Source organism: Drosophila novamexicana, unplaced genomic scaffold, assembly GCF_003285875.2.
Source record: "Drosophila novamexicana strain 15010-1031.04,08,12 unplaced genomic scaffold, DnovRS2.1 tig00000932-arrow-arrow-pilon, whole genome shotgun sequence".
NCBI classification, from domain to species: domain Eukaryota; kingdom Metazoa; phylum Arthropoda; class Insecta; order Diptera; family Drosophilidae; genus Drosophila; species Drosophila novamexicana.
This window is the reverse complement of record NW_020824832.1, coordinates 1,554,390-1,574,707: the sequence shown is the minus strand read 5'-3', so window position 1 is coordinate 1,574,707 and position 20,318 is coordinate 1,554,390. Positions and strand designations below refer to the sequence as shown.

Genomic DNA, 20,318 nt, shown 5'->3' with positions numbered 1-20,318 from the left:
TTGTTGCTGTTGATGTTGATGTTGTTGTTGTTACTGCTGCTGGCATTGTTGCCTATGTTGACGCCGCCGTTGATGTTGGAGCCACCATTACCAGGCGTTGCCCTGACCAGCGGTAATGGAGGAGGCGGCGGCGGCGCCGTTTCGCTCCTGCCGGCAACTGCAGCGACGCCAGCAATTGTTGTTGCTGTTGTCGTTGTTGTCGTTGCCGCCGCAGCCGCAGCTGCAGCCGCCGTTGCCGTCATCAGATTGCAGGAGTCAAGTCTTTGTCATTTGGAATTGCTTTGCAGCGCCGCATTGATCTGTGTCCAGAGCTCCTTTTTGCACGACTTTGAACTGTAAACAGTAAATAAAACAATTATTAAGTGGAACTAACAAAACAACAACAAATTGTTTCACAGTTTGGCTTTGATTCTTAGCTATTTCTCATTGTCTTATATATCTGTTTGAATAACTCTGTTGCTAATATTAGTGCAGGTACTTGACAAATCTGGCTCTAGTTATTTTTCTTTAAAAAGGAGATATATTTTGAAAAGCTTTCTACTTTTATATCTATCTATCTTGTGCACGACCAGGATTGAATAACTTTGTAGATATATTTATCTCATTTATATATATATATATATATATATATATAAATCGCCGTTCGATTCAACCAATTTTGACACATGCCTGCAACAAAATAAAACACATTTCGTTTTCGTAGAAAGAAACAGACGGACGTGACTCTATATCGACTCGGCTGTTGCTACAAATCTACGGATATATATGTATATATATGTGTAAGGCATAGAAGAAGACATCTTCGAGCCCATAGTGAATATTATAATTCGAATAATAAACCAATTTACATATATTGTTGAGGCTATTAACTCTAATGTGAATGCTTCCCAATTGGCTTCGATTAATATAAAGCACAATAATGTCTAAAATGTATAAAACTATTGTTTGTTCCGCTCGAAACTCGGTCAAAAAAGGTTCCCAGTATTTCCGCCAAATACAAATACTGAAATTTTAATTAAAAATAGATCATGCTAAGGGTCCATGAATAATTAAAATCACAATTGGCTCGATTATAAATAAGTTTGAGAAATAAAACTTGTTAGAGATGAATGAATAGATGGATGGATGGATGGATGGATGAATGAATGGATGAATGGTTGGATGGATAGTTGGTGGGATGGGTGGTAGGTAGGAGGAAGAAGCGTCGCATTAATTCTTCTCACAATGGCTTGAAATTGTATATTCAAAATCTTTTTCTATTTTCTATGCTTGGGGGATTTTCTCGAAAGACTCTTCGAAATGTCTTGCTTAAGCTTCGTTTCCAGCTTTTGTTGCTCTTGGTGCTGCTATTTGGGCTTTTGTAAAGGTTTTCGCATATAAAAAGAAGACCATCGGGATCATCATATTGCCAGGGCAGCAGCTTATGCGGCCTATAGCCATTGGCTACAAATACTCTGTCAGTAATGCTAGGGTATCAGATGCGAAATTTAGATATGACCAATATGAATTATGATGTGCTGTGCTATGATGAACAACTACTGACCGCTTAATGGATTGCAGCCAGTCCTTGAACTGTGCACTGCCCTCCGGTGTGATTTGAAAAGCGGCGCGCGCGGCAACCACAATGCTGGCGAATTCCTCATAGTCGCCCTGGGTCAGATGATATAGCTTCTGATGGATGCACTGAATATACCTGCCAGAGATAAAAGATGGAATGTCAAGGAGTGACATGTTAATGGGCGCAAGTCGCATTCACTCACATTTGCTGGCACTTTTGCACAAGCGGCGTAAGGGCCGAGCGCAGATGCTGCATGACCAGCTGATGATTGTTCCTGCCCAGATAATGTGCCGACTCGATGGCCACGTCGTGCAGCACAAACGGACTGACAATCGAATTGACCGCACATATGCAGAACTGATGCAGATACTGTGTGCCCAGCTTCTTGCTAATCCGCAGCAGCCATTTTACGTCCTCGCCATACGGCGGATTCCTGGCATACTTTGCCTGCGGACGATCGTCATGCACCCGTCGCGCCAGTGTCTCCATGGCCAGCATGCCAACATTGTAGGCAGCCAACAGATAGCGCATCTGTGTGGGTCTGTAAAGGCGCGCAGAGATATATATAATTATGGTTAGAGTTCTGCCATGGCAATCGTATTCGTATCCCCATTGACGATACTCACGTGAACTGATGCTGTTGCCGCTGTCGCACCGGCGGTTGTGATGGTGGCTGTTGCTGTTGATGCTGCGGCGGTGGCGGTGGCGGCTGCTGCTGCTGCATAAACGGATACACGGGATGCTGGGCTGGATGCTGTGCCGGATGCTGTGCAGGATGTTGGGCAGGATGCTGGACAGGATGCTGGCGCAGTGGTACGCCTACACCGCCACCGGGCGGTCCATTCGGCGGCGGCGGCGGTGGTGGACCGTAATAGGCGGGCGCCATTGGACCCATTGGCGGTCCGGGTGGACCCGGCTGCAGCGTCTGATATGCCTGCGGCGGCAGCTGCTGAAAAGCGCCCGGTGGCGGCGCCTGGAACGCTGGCGGTGGCTGGTGACCCGGCGGAGCTGCATGCACCACAGCCGTGGGCGGAGCCAGAGCCTGTTGCTGCTGCTGTTGTTGTTGTTGCTGCTGCTGCTGTGGATGCTGCTGCTGTTGAGTGGGCGGCGGCGGCGGTGGCTGCTGCTGCGAGTAGCCCGCGTAGAGCGGCTGCGGTGGCGGCGGCGGACCAGCTGATATATACATCTGCATTTGGCCTGGCGGATAGCTGAGATTATGATGATGCGCATAGATGCTCTGGCAGAAAGTGTATGGTCCATAGGGCGCCAGGCCAATGGGCGCCAGTGTGGGCACGCCCGGCTGGAATGGCTGCGGTGCGGAGCTGACCACAGGTGGACCCGCCAGTGGACCTGCACCGCCAGCAGCGGCGCTCATCAGCTGCTGTTGCTGCTGCTGCTGCTGTTGTTGTTGCTGCTGCTGCTGCTGTTGTTGTTGTTGCTGCTGATGCTGCTGATGTTGCTGCTGCTGATGTTGCTGTTGCTGCTGCTGTTGTTGTTGCTGCTGCAGCTCATGCTGCTGCTGGGACTCAATTAGCGCACTCAAGCTAACCGCCGAATGCTCCAGCTGCTCCTCATGCTGCTCATGATCCGCGGCGCTGTTGTTGGGAGAATTGCGTGTGTAGAGCTCGTACCAGTAGCGCGCCACCTGGAAGAGCACCTCCGGATAGACGCCGCCGCCCTTGGCGGCCGTTTCGACAGTGAGGCAAGCACGCTCCAGCATTAGGTCGCTCTGCTCCTTGCACTGCAATATGGCGCGCTGTATCTCATTGGGATTGAGTGCCGCTGCATGGGGCAGTACAGACAGCGCCAGCTCCGCGGCCGGATATACCATATTGTTGTCCCAGCCACGCGAGGCACGATCCGCCATGCCAGCTGCCTCTGGTGGTGTTAGATGCGCCTCCCATGTATCTATTAAAAAACTAATCGCCGGCGCACCAATCTCCATGGCCTGGCCAAGTATCCAGGAGACGTGCGAAGAATATGTGCGCGACAACCAATTCGGACTGACGCAATTGTGCAGGCCGAGGGCATAGAGGCCCAGCTGGAAGGCACACATGTGCAGCGCACGATGCGGACCATGATGATTCTGGCTTGTGCTGGCCTGGGTGAACAGCGATGTGGAACTATTGCCGCCGGCCTTGGTTAGCACATTTTTGGCCAGCTCAAACATGAAGTGCGCGCTGGCCTCCGACGGCTGATTCGGTATGGAGGGATAGGCACGTTTGCCCTTGTAACGGCTCTCCTTGCTGCGGCTGCTGCTGCTGCTGGCATTGTTGTTGCTGTTGGTTGTGTTGTTGCTGTTGCCGTTGTTGTTCTGGCCAACAGGACCAGCAGCGGCACCAGGTGCAGCTGCTCCAGCTGGATTGGCATTGCTGCTGCTGCTGCTGCTACTGCCGCCAGGCTGGCCGCTATTCTGACACGCCACCATGCCCTGACTCTGACCCTGTGCCTGGCTTTGTCCCTGTCCCTGTCCATTGTTGTTGCTGCTGCACGATTGATTGCTGCTGCTAGCCATGCTCAGCGCACACATGCTCAGCTCCAGCTCAGCGCTAGTTGAGCTATGCGGCCGACTGTTGCCGCCCACGCTGCCATAATCATTGGGTAGCAGTTCGCATAAATTGAAGGCAGCACCGCCTCCATTGCCACCTGCACCGAGTGCCGCACCGGCGCTATAGTCATGCTCGTCGCGTCGCATGGGATGCTGGCTGGGCGTGCGGACGGGCGGATGGCTGGAGTAGTAGGCGGGCAGCAGTGGCGTCTTAAGCAGCGTGTGTATATCCCGATCCAGTAGCTTCTCCATAATCTTGGCTATCTTGCGCGGCTCATCCTTGTAGTGATAGAGCAGCGTTAGGGCCAAGTCGCCGCGCTGGCGTCGCGTACCCTCGCACAAGAGCGGATGCTCCGCTTCCGAGACATTGGCCTTTAGACCCAATGCCGCAACAGCTGCCTCAAAGCCCATGTTCTCCTCGCTGTGCTGTTTGTACAACGCCGGATTCGGACGTCGCGCCAGGCCCACCAATTCACTAGCTGCGGCAGCCGCGGCTGCGGCGGCTGCGGATGTGCTCGTTGCCAACTTCGCTGCGCCGGGCGTGACGAGCGCATCAAAGATAAATGTGGCCAAATTGATGGGCAGCAATGCCTCGCCGCGCGTCTTGAAGGTGCCATTGCGCAGCTGCTCGGCCCGTTCGCGTATTACCTGGAGCTCGGCGGCGCCCAGCGGCAAACGCTTGAGCAGCGCCAATATGTCCGCCTCTTGATTGGCCAGCTTCACCTCGAGCGGCTTGGTGCTGGCCGGCGGACGCGGCATTTCCAGCGCAAACAAACATATGCGAAAGCCAATATGATAATGCTCTGAATTCTCAGAGAGCACAGTGCACAGAAATGCGCACTTGGAGAGCGTCGATGAAGCCACAACAGTCAACTGATGTGATATGGGATTCACATTCTGCTTTTTGCCTTTGCGCTTAGGTGCCGGTGGCAATTCCATGAGCAGATTGGGCGGATTGGCCAGCATTTGCTCGGCCAGACGCACCGCCAATATGCACGCCTCACGTCCATGTCCATGGGCATGCAGACCCTCCGCGCGCGCCAACAATATGTCCCAGGCATCCTCCGAGGGACGCACATTCGAGAAAATGTGCGGCTTCTCGCCTGCCAGCGCAGCACGTGTCCCACTGCCACCGCTGCTGCCGGGCTGTTCCATCGCCGAGGCTGCCACAGCGGCGGCAACAGCGACTGGTGCTCCTGCTGTGGCTGTGGCTGTGGCTATTGCTGCTGCAGCTGACACAACTATTGCTCCTGCTGACACTGCTGAAACTGCTGCGGGTGTCTGCTCTATTGCTGGCGTGCTGTGGCTGCTGTTGACGGCGACTGCTGCTGCTGCTGCCAAGGCGGCTCGTGCCGCTGCAGAAGTGCTGGGCACGGGTGTCAAATCGCTTCCAGCTGCTGCCACTGATGCTGCTGCTGCTGCTGCTGCCGATGTCACTGGCACGCCCACAACCTGAACAAACTCATCGCTGCTGCTGCTAAAGGATTCATCCTTGGACAGGCGACGTGAGGCCTGCTGCTGCTGTTGCTGTTGTTGCTGCTGCTGTTGCTGCTGTGCCGTTGCAGCTGTTTTCAGCATGGACGAGCTGGAGCTGTTGCTGCTGCCCGAGGCCGTCGACGCTGATGAAGAAGCCGATGATGCGGATGAGGTGTCCGATGTGGAGCCCGCCTGTTGTCTGTAATCCGGTGTGCTCGGCACAACAACAGCAGCTGCTGCGGCTGCGGCTGCTGCTACCGTTACTGAGATGGGCATATCTTTGCTCTGCTGCGACACAGCGGAGACAGCTGAGACAGCATCAAAGCTGCTCTGCGAATCGGACTCGGTTAGCGATTTCTGTCCAACCACAGTGGCCGCACCACGCCCTGTGCAATAGTTGTGACTGCTGCTGTTGTCGCCGCCAAAGTCATCGTTCTCGCAGAAGCCCTCGCTGCTGGCGCTGGAACGATTGCCATCGCCACCGGCACCGGATGCACCGGAGCCGGCCGCTGTGGCTGTTGCATTCGATTTGGGTGTAATGGCTGCGCCGGCCAACTGATGCTGTTGTTGCTGCTGCTGCGGCTGCACTGGACTGGCGCCCATGGCCATTGCATCTCGGTCAACGCCCATGCCGCAGGCGGCATTCACTCTGGCCAGTAGCAGAACAGCGTTTATGGACGGCGGGTCATTGGGCGAGCCAAACAGCTCGGCGCCGCTGGCATCGAAACGTTCGCGATAACCGCCGCGTTCCGGTCGGTGCTTGAAGACGCTCGCGTGCAGGCCATGATCGTTGGAGGTGCTAAAATAGTTGTAGTGCTTGTTGTTGCTCATCAGGGCCTGGGTGGCGTTCAGCTGGCTGGTAGCGTTGGGGCCGCAGGTATCGCCCTTGCCATCTGTGTGCTTGAAACATGTGAAGGGTGAGTAGTAAATGGGATTTGTGTCGTGGGTGTGCGTTACGCCCGCAATGGGATAGTCTTCCCAATCCAAATAGCATGCCTCAATGGCCGGCTTAAAGCCAATGAATAGCTCCGTTTCGGATCTTGAATTCTGTTGATGTTTGTTCGTATACGATGGTGGCATCATGCGACTCTTCACCACACGATCGAGTATCTTTAGATGCCAGGACGTAAACTGAGCGTGCAACATGTCGCGCTCATCTGGCGCCAGGCCAGGATTCAGTGCGGCCAGGCGCCATAGGGCAACAATCTCATCGCAAAGCGAACTGCATGCATGCTGCAGCGCTGTGGAGTTCGAGTGTGTATTGGAGTGCTTGCCACCGCTGTGTCCATGGGAGCCCATCATAAGTGCTAGCTTGGTTTGGAACCACCATATCAGCATCTGATCGCAGGCCATGCATTCCTCCGTTATGATCTCAAGCAGACGCACCGCATTTCGATCGCAGCGTCTGTACATCTCACGAACTATCGACAACAGATTCCACATGCCCTCCGGCTCGCGCCCACGCAATGGACGCAGCAGTGAAGTCCATTCAGCGGCCGCTGGCGGCGCCGAATTGGTCAAATAGTTGACATCGCTGTAAGACAGAAAATAATATGTTAACTGGACGGATTATGTTCCACACATATGGGCAATTCCTCACAAGGATTGACCATAAATAAAATTAAAAAGAGCCAACTACGGGATATAAGCACGTCGACATACCTGAAAACAATCGGCGCCGGAAGTATGAATTTGATGAGTATGCGCTTGATATTGTTGTGAAGCGTCTTCTCGTCTAGATACCAGCTAGTCTGATCATTAATTGATGCGCCCGCCGTTGGATCGGGTGCACCACAAACCGTATTGATAGCCGTCGGCTGGGCGCTAAGCAACTCGTCCAGCAGGCGCTGAGCCGTCGGCAAAATTTGTTGCGGCAGCTCACTGATCAGATATTGGGCAAACTTTTGCAGCTGATCGCGCTGAAGACGTGTGAGTGACTCGGAAACAGGTGCACGCAGGCAAACCTCCAGAGGCTGAGCATGAAACAGAGTAAGAGAGGGAGAGAAAGAGAGAGAATGAGCAAGGGTTTGGGAATATGCAAAGAGGGGTAGGACATACACAATGAATGCGATGCAGGCAAACGGCAACCACATGAGAGCACCAGTAAGCGGAGGAGGTACAAGTGCAGTTGCAAGAAGAGATCCGGCGACGATCAAATGTGACAGCTACATTGAAGAAGGTGCGCGGCGTTTGGCTCACAACGCTGGCAGAGAGATGAAAGCCTGCAAGTTAAAAAAACGGGTTAACCACATAAACGTAGATGAAGTCGTGGCTTTACTGGACTTACCAATCTGCAATGGATCCTTTACGGCGCGCATGCGAAACAATTGATCGCCGCGATGAAACTCATCTGCCGAACTGTTGGCCAGACAAGAGTACAACCGTATATCCTCCTCGTTGTCCGGAAAACTCCAGAAAGCGATTCGCAGCTGCAACTGCTCCGGCACGGGCGGATAAACATGTTCCACCAGCTCGAATGGTATATACGAGGCGACACATCGCGCTGCCAACTCGGCAAGCGACGAGACCTCTACAAGTAGAAAATTTCAAGTGTTAAGCATTAGTTATCAATTGTGTATATAAACGCCGATACACACGGAATACTAATTTAAAAACAAATTCGCAGAAACTTAGAATGAAAAGCCTCTAGTGCTGTCGATTCTTCGATTCTTAGAAATAGTTCAAGGAATATTTAATACAAATACAAATACACGCACAAGCACACAAAAAAATCAAACACTGTCCCAGACGATTCGAGCAATGACCAACTAAGCAGAAGAAGCAGCGAGTCAGTCGCTGCAGAGGTCAATGGCGTTCCATCTGTTGTTGCTGTTGAAAAAGTTGAATTTAATGTTTGTTGCATGCCACTCATACATACATACATACGTACGTGCAAAGCGCAAAGCAATTGACTTGTAGATAAACAAAATTCTACAAATTGTCATGCAAATAAACAAATGAACCGACAGACAACACATCAACAATACAAGCAATACATGCAGCAAAAAAAAAAAAAACATACAAAAAAGAAAGAAGAGAAGAAAAAAATTATAAAGGTCGTGTCCATCCGTTTTAGAGCGCAAAACAAAGAAGCAGAAACAATAAAGAGTTTATTTTTGTTTCGCCTTTTTTTCTGCTTTTAGCACGAGCAACTGACGCAGCATTAACAACAACAACAACAGCAGCAACATTGGGCGCACACCCGACAAGAAAAGTTCGCCCACATATGTATGTGTTTACAAACATATTTAAATACATATCAAACGTATGTATTTAGTTAAACAGCCGTCTTTAACATCTTTATGGAAACCTATTTCGCTTTCACTATCGTATTGGGTCTTCACTAATGTGTTAGGTTTTTAAGCTTTAATACGTTCCCATTATCGATATCGATTTTGTAAGTTTTTGTCGGTTGGCATTACGCACACACATACACACGCAAGCATGGCCAGCGCGTCGTTTGTTTGTTTTCATTCTTTCGCTTGTTCGCTGTCGCTTAATTTCAGACACTCTGGCACCATTTTATTCAAAGTCATTTTCCTCCACAAGCGTTAAGAGTTATTATTCATGCCTATTCCCTCTTTATTCGCATTCCGTTTTCGGACTGTGCGCAAGCTGGCAAGCCTTTCGAACCAGGCAAAAGTAAGGAGTTACAGCAACAACAACAAAATGCAAATGCCTCTGTTGCAAATCGAGTGGCGCTATGTTATTGTTTTTACTGCTGTCCCTTTAACATAAAAATTCAACACAAAAGAAAAGAAAAAAACGCAGCTAAAAGAGGTCAAATTTATATATCACACATGTGTACATATATACATACATAAGTTTGCACATGTGTTGTTTGCCCGCGGTTCCGGAAGTGCATGAAAACTGATATGCCTGAAAACGGCACAAATACAAAAGCAATGTTCTGCGTGTGTGTGTGTGTCTTTTGCTGCGTTCGCTTTGTCAGCAAATTTTCAAAAACGCCACTACACTAATTAGATGACATGTGGCAACGTCAGGCGTATAGTATATACATGCATGCATGTACATATGGATGGGCACAAAGTTGCACTGGCAACGATAGTTTTACCAAAGTTATCATCGGTCCTTACAATTCTTGTCGGCCTTGCCAAAGCAGGTGCTGATACCTGTGGTTGCCGTACATACAGAAATATGAATGTGCAAATGAATATACGTATGTACATAAATGCATGCATACATATGGACGTCAACTCATACACACTTATTTGGGCATTATCCTTGAAAAGGTTCCTTGACACAAACGACAGCTAAAGCAAATTGCCAACGCAGCGGCGAAAGACAGCAGAACGGCGTCACATTGACTTTTTTGCGGTTATTATTATTTTTTTTTTTTTTTTGTTTTTCAAACCGAGACAGACACAAAAACGCAGGTACACACATGCATACAAATGTTACACTCAGTACACACATACGTGCATACAGCATAAAAATGCAGCTGGCAGCTCTTGCTCACCTAGTAAGATGCCTGGCCCCCAATAACAAAACAAAAAAGAAAAAACAAAAAGCAGCGACAACAACAACAGCAAAAAAACTAGCGTACACACAGGCAACAACAATAACAAAACAAAGAGCAATGAAAAGCAACGGCAGCGCAGTCGCAGCGCTGCTGAGATTACATGTTGATAATGGTGCGGCGGCGCACAGGACCCGAACGGACCAAAGCCAATGAACAACGCATACAACACACACATACAAAACGGCGTGACGTGCAGTTGAGGAACAGACAGAATAAGGCAACGCAAGGTAAACGGACAATCGCAGCAAAATGTAACCAGCAAAGTCGTGATTTTGACTTTAGCGATAAGCAGGAGGCGCAGGCAGAAATAGTTGTTGCATTGTCGATTTGTTTTTGCTGCTGTAGCTGCAATTTTAAGCCAATTTTTACATAAACACGTACACATATATGTACATATGTATATGTGTGTTTGTGTATGTGTGTGTATAAAATGCATATATACATACATAGCTATGTGGGCATACGGATTTGGGGCATGCATTGAAAAGGTAATGCGTGTAATTTGGTTGTATGTATGTAATGACCACAGTTGCCAGATCGCTTTAAACGCGAGCCTTGCCCAATCTGATAAGAAATACAACAAATTTCTTCTTGAGTTTTCAACTTTGTTTCCTTTTGTAAGTTAAATCATTTCATGTACAAATTTAGCACTATTTTCCGAATGCAAGCAAGTAATTGGCGAATTTAGTGTAAACGAGAAAACCGTTTTCACCGATTAATATAGGGTTTCCCATACTTGTATATTGGCAGAATAATCAAAATATTGAAAACCCAAATAGTTGTACCATAAGAACGGAAAGCTATGGTTACATGGACTCCCAATCAAAAACATATATGCATGCATACTTGATTGGGTCAAAGATGCCGCAGTTCAATGATGGATTATTATATTGTTGGATTTGGTATTGCGATTCTGGTTAGAGCATAGGGAATATAGTTGTAGTCAACTTACCGAAATGACGTCCACAATGGACACCGGCTGCCATTGCGGCAGAGTTGGCGATGCCGTTACTGCCCGCACCGGGTGGACCACAGCCAGCCGCACCGAATGTGGCGCCGCCGTTGCTGTTGTTGGTGGCGCTGGCAACGGGGCCGATTCCATTCCCATTGCCAGCACTCGTGCCGGAGCCGTTGGTGGTGGGCTTTTTCCAGCCGCGCCAATTGTTGCACAACGATTCCGCCTCGGAGCTCCAGCTGCAGAGTGAATCCTCTTCGAAGCGTATGGAATCGTCGAAACTGAATCGATCCATTTCTTCGGGATTCCACTCGTTGCCGCCACCGCCGGCGGCGGCGTTTGCATCGGCGCCAGCGCCTCCAGCAGCAGATCCACCGGCGGCAGCTGCATTATTGTTATTATTGTTGTTATTACGGCCCGCGGCGGCTACAGCGGCAGCGCCAGCGCCAGCTGCGCCGCCAGCAGCGGCATCGGCTCTATTGTTGTTGCTCCCGTTGCGATTCGCCAGGTTGAAGCTGAACTGTAAGCTGTGCGCGAGCTTATGATTGATTCAGCTGCTGCTGCTGCGGCTGCTGCTGAGGGGTCTTTCGCGTGTTCTGTTGCTTTTGGATGGATATTTGCTGCTGATATTTGTTGTTGTTCTTGTTGTTGCTTTTGTTGCTATTGTTGTTGGTATTTTCCGTTCCGTTTTCAAGTTCCTTTGTAAAGTGCAATTTGGATAATTTACGCTCAATTTGTTTCGTGTAAAAGGCGAAATGTTGAGCGGGTTTTTATTATTTTATTTTATTTTTTTAATTTTTCCTGCTGTCAAGTGCTGCTTAATGCTTTCAAATTTATTTCAAAACTATTTATTTACAGATACATACTTATGTATACACATATGTATGTGTGTGCTTGTATGGACTTGTGCAGCGTCGCCTTCTACTTTTGCTCTAATTCTTTCTCTTTCTCCTGCTCTCTTGTTGTCGTCGTTGTTGTTTTTGTTGCTGTTATTTTTGTCGTTAAATTGTGTGTTTGTTTATGGGGATGGGAGCGTGATTTCGGACCAGCTACATACACGATAAACGGGCTAAAACATATTTTATTTTTGAAATCAACTTTTGTAAACTAACATTTGTTTTAATACACAGTTAGCTGTTACACACATTATTTACAGAAAAAAAAATATTTGTTTTCGTACGCGTTGATATTACTGTATTTTGTGTGCTGCAGGCACGGGCGCTTCGTGTCACGACAAGCACCTATCTCTAACTGTGTGTTCACTGCATACGCATAAGCTTCCAAATGACCGAGCGATTGTTATCGAGCCGTGTGGTGGGGGATGCCCAAAAGTAACAATAAAAATAATTTAAAAAAAAAACAAGAAAACTTTAATAAAAGACACCACGACGAAGCGTAAGAAGAACCAGATGCGAGCAAACGAACTGAACGCGCTGCGTTGTTGCGACTGCGACGGCTGCCTATTGTTTATTGTCGTTGTTGTGTTTCATGCTATTTTTCACGGCTATGTGAATTTGTACCCCCCACAGCAGCAGTAGTATAAGCAGCAGCAGCGATTCAGAGAGTGAGAGAGTCGCTGGGGGAGCAGTGACTGCGATAGTGTGTTGGTATATGTGTGTGACTGCCAAAATAGAGAACGCCAAAATGGCCAATTGTTGTTGGTCACACAGTTTTATGTGTACATACATACGTTGGTATGTAAGCATGTGTATGTGTGTCGTTGCTGTTTTCGCTGCACCAGGACCAGCTGCTCTGTAGTTGCCGCTGCTGCTGCTGCCGTCACTGTTGTCGTGTCGTGCGCGCGTCCCTTTAGCAACCTTTAATTATTTTTCACTTTTATGCTTTCTGCTCATCTTTGCTCGCTCCTTTTATCCTTCTTTCTGCCTTGTCGCGAAACCTGCGCGAGAGCTCGCACTCTTTCTCTCTTTATCACTCACGTACCCGCTCTGGCCTGTTCAGGCAGACAGAAACACTGAACAAACGCACGCACACACATAGATACATATATACACTAATGCACCGCTCCCGCACACACACACACACGCATACACAACAACAGCACAACATCAATATATTGATATACATATATCAATGCCTGTATGTGTGGTCAAATTTGTATGTGTTAGTGTGTGTTTGTGCACGAAATGCGTTAAAGAAAAAACCTTTTTGTTTGCCCGTTTCGAAAGAATTTTGCTTTGTCACACTACTTATGCACTCCAATTAATAGTTCTAAATCGATGCAGAATTTAGTTATGGTTTTGGTATGCATGGGCTGCATTTTTACACAGTTTTTGTGAATTTATACGGGAATTTGTTTTTATCCATCACAAAAATCGCGTTCGCGTTCCTACTAGGAACTAGTGATGTAAAAAAAACATCGACAAACTTTTTTAAGCGATTTATATCGGGACTTATCGACATAATATCGATTTCAAATAAACAATGGGCGCGTATTATAACGAGCACAATCAATATTTTACACATTTAAAAATTGGCAAAATAGAAATAAAAATGTTGTAGGTTGTATTTGAGTAATCAAGCATAAATGACAATGTAATGAAAGTTATTGCTTACGCAAAGTGCGCAATTTAAATATGCCTCTGACAATTTATTTTCATTAAATAGTAATAAGTTAAAATAGTTTTCTTAATTGAAGAGATTAACAGCTTATAATGCTAATGCCGTTCTACGCGCACAGTTACATAAATAATCTTATCGATAACATGCATATAAAAGTACCAACATTATTAATGGTGGTGAACATTCTCACTCACATATAACTATTCGCTATGTAGGCACACAAAAGCTAATTGATATAACATTTTACAATCGTAGAACCGCTATTATTAAAATTTTTAATTTAGTAAAACTATATTTTATAAGCAGATTAGCCGGCGATCGCTGCAAATAGATGACACCAAACACTCTATATTTCTTTAAGAGCGTCCAATATGCGATTGCAATCCTCATCATTACGCAGTCCCAATCGTTTAAGATCTTTGTGCTCCATCGAAACCAATTCAACCAGATCAATGTGCGCCTTTTCGAACTTATCAAGATAGCTTTCTAGACCCACAAGGAGCAGCACATCATGTACATTGCTCGCATGATTGATGACATACGAATGATTTGCCGCAAGCAGCGAACGACGCCGTGATTCCTTGCACAATGAATTTTCCGCACTGTTGCCGCTGCTCGAATCATCCATGAACTCATCCAAGCTGTTGTTGCGATCCTCAAGTTTCCGGCCAGGAGGCTTCAAGCTGGACTTCGCAAGGTGTTGTTTTTTAAATGCCTTTTTAAAGAACGTTGCCGATGTGGTCCTTCTATGTGCCCGCATATCCCTAATGGGCGACATATTTGGCGAACGCAGGTCACCAAAAATGGGTGTGGAGCAGCGTATATTTTGAGCATTTTTATTGATCACCGACAGTATGGGCGTACGATTATAGCTGAATAGATGCTGACCAGTTGGTGTGCGGCATTCCTCCATATTACAAAATTAAATACTCAAAAAACTATTAATATAAATTTGAAACACAAAACGAAAATCCTAGTCAAGCTTAGATTAAGCAATGGCGCTTGCTGGAAATCTGCCGTTATATGCGCTGGAAAAGCGAAGGGTTGCATTTATGTTGTGTATTTTAATGGTTGCAACTGGCGTCACAAGTTATAATATGTATTTGGACAAACACATTATAATATATGTCAGACGGTGCGTTATGATGTTTCAATATTGGTGCGCTTTCACTAAAAAGGTCTATTTATTTTATTTTTAAGCAGCTGCAGCAGAGGGATGCCACCTGTCATTAGTCCGTTTAAATTACTTTGGCTCTTGTTAACAGTCGTGCTGTGTATCGAGCAACAACTAATCTTACACACAGTATGCCTTAGGCGTTTTAAAATAGTCATTATTGTTGTTAGTGTGAGAGTGGCAACCATTCGTTAAATCGCTAAGCTAGCTAGCGAATTCGATAGTCAGGTAAATGTTAGCCTTCGATAATAAAGTAATATCGATAGTTTGAATCACGCTAGCGCAGCGTCAAACAAAACAACTCGCCTTCACTTTTTGTACTGCCTTGCTTGAAATTGTCAACCGACAGAGGCTGCCGCCAAAGATGCCGCTCCAGGCCGTTTGCATTGAGTTGCGCCCAAATTTGAGCAGCGGCCATGTTTTTTTGCAATTTGATCAAGAAATACGCGATCGGCAGAAGACGCGCCTAATCATCAAGGAGCACGACGTGCACATCGTCGAAAATGGCATAGACAGCACCGAAAGTGAGCTGGTGCTGCGTCACGACAGCTTTGGCATGGACATTCAACGCATTTCGGTCTTCATTGTCAATGGCTGTCATATAAGCTTCCGCTTCAACTACACAACCATCGATCTCGAGGCGCTGCAAAATTGCGTCGGTCTTCCAATGGCGCCACAGCCGATGCTGCTCAGCTTTGCGGAGCGCACTCAGACCGTGTCGCTGCACTGCAGCAATTGTCACAACCAGCTGGTGCCCGGCTGCATCTACAGTCGCCTGCGCGAGTTCCCCAGCGGAATCATCGATCCCAGCGAGTTCTTTTGCCACAGTCACGGCACAGCGACCAAGCCGGCCACACTGGTGCCCCGTTGCGGTGATCTCTATTACGGCCTCAATCACGTTGTACTCAACATGACCGCTGTGGAATCCCAGGTCATTAACCGCTCGGAGCATCTCTATTGCAAGCGCTGCATGTGGATGTTGGGCTTGACCATAGAATCGGGCTCTGCCGCCAAGCTCTGGGCAGATGCATTGCGCTGGCTGCCGTCTGCGGTCAAGACCGAGGATGCAACACAGCAGGAGCCGCGCCAGCTTTTTAAGTACTCGACCGTGACGCAGCTATTGTTGCGTCTGCTGAACGACCTGTGGCCCACATTCTGTCCTGGCAACAGTCGCGCCCTGCTGGTTGCCAACATGCCCGATCGGCATCAGCACTATATGCTTATCCAAGTGCTCGATCCGCAGCTGTCCGTGCTGCGGCGCACAGGCAGCGAGACGCCAAAGTCTACCGATCCACAACAGTTGCAGCATTCTCGCGCCTGCAAGCTATACTTTCGCGTGTTTGGTAGCTGTCAACAGGATCCGACGACGCTGAAACAGTGGCAGGAGCAGATGCAGGTGCCCAAGATGACCATATCGCCGTATATGTTCCTGGAGCTGCAAGCGCGCTTTAATTGCAACTCAATGCTCATACCACATGCCTGGCGCTACAATACAGCCGAGGAGAAGCTGCTGCTCACCTACTTTTTCTACGAGAACGAGCAGCAGGAGCTGCTGAACCAGCAAAAGAAGAAGGAGGGCCGTGTCAATGTTAGTATCTCAAATATGCATGTCCTTTATGCACTTTGTTTTAAATGATGTCTTTCTGTTTTAATATGCAGACTGTGTTGACAAACCAAAAACCTACGCAGCAGCCACAGGAGCAGAAGAAGCAGCAGCAGGAGCTGCAGCAAAAGAAGCAACAGCTGGAGCTGCAGCAGAAGAAACAGGATGACTATGAGACTGATGCCGGTCTGGATGCCAGTTTGGATGAGGCGGATGAAAGCGATGACGAGCGCTCGGACTCGGACAGCGAAGTGACCTCATCATTGCTCAACAAATCCGTACCAATTATGGCCTACGAGCAGAACCTGGTCAAGCGCTGGCCGCTGCAGAAGAAGCGCAAGCAACCGCAGCCACCAAATGCAAATCCAGATACCAGCGACTAGAAACTGGGCGTGGCTCAGGTGTTCTACAATGTTTTTTTTGTTTGTCCAGGATTTCTTGCGTATGAAATGAAAATGAATCAAATGTTTGTTTATTAATTTTGTATGTTTTGTTTTTTGAATATGTAATTTTATTCAATTAATTTAATTGATTAATATTTAGCAAGAAGTATTAAGTATAAGGCATACTTATATATACACATATATATTTATATAGATTCGTATATGTATATATATGAACCAAATGCGAAGACAAGCTTTGCAAATTTGTGATTGAAAATCTCGACTATGTTTAATTATTTTGTGATTTAGGGCAACGCATGTGTTCAGGTATATATAAGTATATATATATATACATATATATATATATATATTTGGAGCAATCAGAGAATTGAATAAAAACAAATGCTTTCTATAAGTTACCCAATTCCCAACAACAACAAAAATAATATCTTCTCTCACTTGGTTATGCGACGCATTTGCTTCGTCTGCTCGCTCATGGCCAGCTGCGCATTGTCCGCCTTGTTGATCATGGCGTCCAGTTTGTCCAGCTGCCCGTCCATCATGACACGCTTGGCTGCCTTGGCCGCGGCTACCTCTGCCGCTGTGGGCGGTGGCATTGGCCTCGGTTGCCGCTGCACTGGCTGCTCAGCTGGCACCTCAATGCCGCCGCCGCTGGCACTGCTGGGCACGTCCATGGATGCACTGGCAGTGCCACTGAAGCTGCCGCCGCGCGTGAAAATGTTTGTCAGGCTGCCGCATGCGCTTTGCTTGAAGCGATTCAAACGCTGCTGCGTGCTGGACAATATGCTATTTAGCTCATCCAGTTTACCGCTGGCACCGTGCAGCGATTCCTCCTGCTGCACCAGCAGCTGTAATTGGAGCAGGTTGAGCATGAGTTTCTTTGAAGTGTCCCCAGCGACACTCTCCCTGAATATGTTAATTAAAAATCAGAAGACTTACGGCTGCCTCGGCGGCCTCCTCTTCAGCCAATTGCTGTTCCAGGCGTTCCTTGCGCTGACGCTCAAATTCATCTCTATCCGGCGGCTGCACACCAAGCAGTTCGGCTCGCTGGCACTCCTGCTCATAGCTGCTGTTCGGCTCCGCCATGACTTAGGCTTGTGCTTTCTAGCTGCGACTAATCAACATCAAATACACACATCGATTTTTGAGATGTGCGAGAGAAGAATGTGAATGTGAATGAATGAATGCTTAGAACCAACAACTGGGCCATGACGCATGCGCCTGCTAGACACTGGGCATGACAATGGACAATGGACATAAACACACAGCTGACATGGGACACGCACGTTTTAATATTTAAGCCTGCATACAATTATATGTATATGTACAATTAAGACTAGGGCTCGCCGCTGCGCTCATAGATTTGTATGTAGGATTCGGTCAGTGTGATCATTTGTGGCAGTATTTCGGTGACATGCAGATCCTGCATCTCATACCACTGTCCGTTGGCCTTGTGGAGTATGTGCACGCGATAGGTGCCCTTCTTGGGATCGCCGTCGTGCACAATATTCGCAACCAGATTGTATTTGGTCTCCTTGAGCGCCTTGTCGCGCTGCTTCATGCCCAGAATGTCGCCAAAGTCCACATTTCTGCAAGAAATCATATATGATATAAGAAAAAAAAAAACAATGTGAACTGATTGCGCTCGCACTCACTTGATGGGAAAGTTAACAATGGTGGGATTCTTTTCGAGAAAGAATGTGTTCTTGGTAAATCGCTTGATGTACAATATTATGAATTGGGGCAGTCGTGTTATCTCGAAGCGCTTCATAAAGTTATCCTTGTACGTTTTGTATTCCTTCTCGGCGCTGCCATTGAACTTGCCCAGCAGCTGATACAAATTCACCTGCGGTATAATATTCTCCCGAAACTCATCCGTGAATAACGGCGGCGGCGGCAGATCGCAGGTCAGATATATGAAGTTCGTGTGCTCCACCTGATGCTTGTACTCATCAGTGGCGAGCAACTGCTGCTTGGCGGAATCGTCCAGCTCAACGGGCGGAATTTTGCGGGTATAGATCTTCATTTCACCTAAGAATATCTTGTACAATATGGACGAGTTTGGCTGCTTGTTGCCTTTAAGGGCGCGATGCAGCGTGTTCAGGAACCAGGAGAGAAAATCAATGGGATCACCTTGTTCGGTGATTTGGAAACGTTTGCTGGACCACAGCACAACCGCCTGCAGCATCTCGTGCGGCGAGACATGCGCCTTAAAGTTGCGAGGATTCCACATTTTGCGCATCAGTTCGCCGAATCGCTGCACCAGCGTGAACATTGAATCACCCGGCGGCCGTTTGATCGCCGCATAGTTTTGCTCACGCAAAAAGTAATCCCGCAATGGACCCACATGCGACAGGGCATGGAGCACCACATTGCAATAGTCGTTCGCCTTGATATTGTTGAGGCCAACCACACCAGGCAGGTACAGAATGCCGTCAACGGTGCGCGAATGCTTCGGTTGTACCTTATCCAATTTGCTGATCTCGTTGCGTAAAAATGTCGGATTCAGCACATACTTGATGTCATCCAGCGAGCTATCGATGATCTCATAGTTGTCCGGCAGGCAGTAGAAGCGAAGCGTATGCAGATTAAGGAACACATGATGCGCCTCACCCACCGAGTGTGTGTAGGCGTGTGTGTTGGTGCCACGCCCCTGGAAATACTTGCCGCACACGAGGCAGGCGTAAACGTTTATTCGCGTCAGCGATATGGAGCACAGCTTCTCAAAGTCGAAGTCCAGCAGATTGCGATTGATTGTGTCCAGATAGGGGCAGACGCGATACTTGGGATTGAACACCGAAGGCGTCTCTGCATTCAATTGAAATGTTTACATTAAATAGTCTCACATCAAATTTAATTCTTATATGTATGCCTACCATCGTCTTCCAATACGGCTTTATGTTTCGTCTCCAGTTTGGCGCGCTTTGCTGCTGGTAAAGAATAGATGCGGTTACTAGCTATTGGCATAGATATATATATATATATATACATAGCTTATGCTGTGACAATTACCTACGGGTTCCGTTTGCGCCATTTCCAGTGATATTATTTTTGACTAATGTTTACGTTTTGTCTGAAACTACAATGTCCATAAATTGTGTTTTTGCCGGCGCTTGTTTCAGTTAGAGATGTAACAGTATATCGATGCTACGATATTTAAGTGATATCGATAGTTGCATTCCAAATTTAAAATATGTGCAGCACACTTTTTAGAGTCAACAAAAATTATTTTTAAATTATGCAAGAAGGTAGCTTCGGCTAAGTCACGACACAAATTAAAGCTAGATACGCAGCTACAAGCTTAAACTTGCTGCAGCAAATTACAAAAGTTAATATGCATAAAGTCCACATATGGCAAGCTAATGGGCTAGGCATGACTGAGCTAGATTTTAAGGTAGATCACACACATTCAGCATCTACAGAGTTTGCTGCTTATTGTCGTTAGTAAAAGCGACTTATCAGTAAAGCAGCGCACAG

General features: G+C 47.5%; 5 protein-coding genes across 6 annotated transcripts; 1 reads left to right on the top strand and 4 right to left on the bottom strand.

Annotated features, from left to right (window-relative positions):
• LOC115765155 (zinc finger SWIM domain-containing protein 8) lies at positions 1-13,404 on the bottom strand. Its single transcript, XM_030708568.1, has 9 exons — positions 13,243-13,404; positions 11,078-11,904; positions 7,870-8,112; positions 7,641-7,804; positions 7,245-7,555; positions 2,185-7,116; positions 1,761-2,099; positions 1,544-1,693; positions 1-333 (listed from the first exon to the last, which is right to left on the bottom strand). The coding sequence occupies exons 2-9, from the start codon at positions 11,373-11,375 to the stop codon at positions 267-269; spliced, it is 6,504 nt and encodes a 2,167-aa protein (XP_030564428.1). The 5' UTR covers positions 11,376-11,904; positions 13,243-13,404; the 3' UTR covers positions 1-266.
• A 553-nt stretch (positions 13,405-13,957) lies between these two features.
• Positions 13,958-14,685, bottom strand: LOC115765181 (protein matrimony). Its single transcript, XM_030708605.1, has one exon. It carries the CDS (start codon positions 14,571-14,573, stop codon positions 14,007-14,009), a length of 567 nt encoding a protein of 188 aa, XP_030564465.1. The 5' UTR covers positions 14,574-14,685; the 3' UTR covers positions 13,958-14,006.
• A 415-nt stretch (positions 14,686-15,100) lies between these two features.
• On the top strand, positions 15,101-16,909 carry LOC115765192. Its single transcript, XM_030708619.1, has 2 exons — positions 15,101-16,422; positions 16,494-16,909. The coding sequence occupies exons 1-2, from the start codon at positions 15,199-15,201 to the stop codon at positions 16,818-16,820; spliced, it is 1,551 nt and encodes a 516-aa protein (XP_030564479.1). The 5' UTR covers positions 15,101-15,198; the 3' UTR covers positions 16,821-16,909.
• Position 16,910: 1 nt separating this feature from the next.
• On the bottom strand, positions 16,911-17,989 carry LOC115765193. The gene is made up of 2 exons (XM_030708620.1): positions 17,781-17,989; positions 16,911-17,689 (listed from the first exon to the last, which is right to left on the bottom strand). Exons 1-2 carry the CDS (start codon positions 17,925-17,927, stop codon positions 17,276-17,278), a joined length of 561 nt encoding a protein of 186 aa, XP_030564480.1. The 5' UTR covers positions 17,928-17,989; the 3' UTR covers positions 16,911-17,275.
• A 140-nt stretch (positions 17,990-18,129) lies between these two features.
• LOC115765137 (U4/U6.U5 tri-snRNP-associated protein 2) lies at positions 18,130-19,939 on the bottom strand. 2 transcript variants are annotated; one of them, XM_030708535.1, is made up of 4 exons: positions 19,854-19,939; positions 19,718-19,771; positions 18,497-19,649; positions 18,130-18,430 (listed from the first exon to the last, which is right to left on the bottom strand). In XM_030708535.1, exons 1-4 carry the CDS (start codon positions 19,873-19,875, stop codon positions 18,178-18,180), a joined length of 1,482 nt encoding a protein of 493 aa, XP_030564395.1. In that variant the 5' UTR covers positions 19,876-19,939; the 3' UTR covers positions 18,130-18,177. The 2 variants fall into 2 exon arrangements, with proteins under 2 accessions (XP_030564395.1, XP_030564396.1); XM_030708536.1 differs by having other exon boundaries at positions 19,718-19,768.
• Positions 19,940-20,318: the final 379 nt, after the last annotated feature.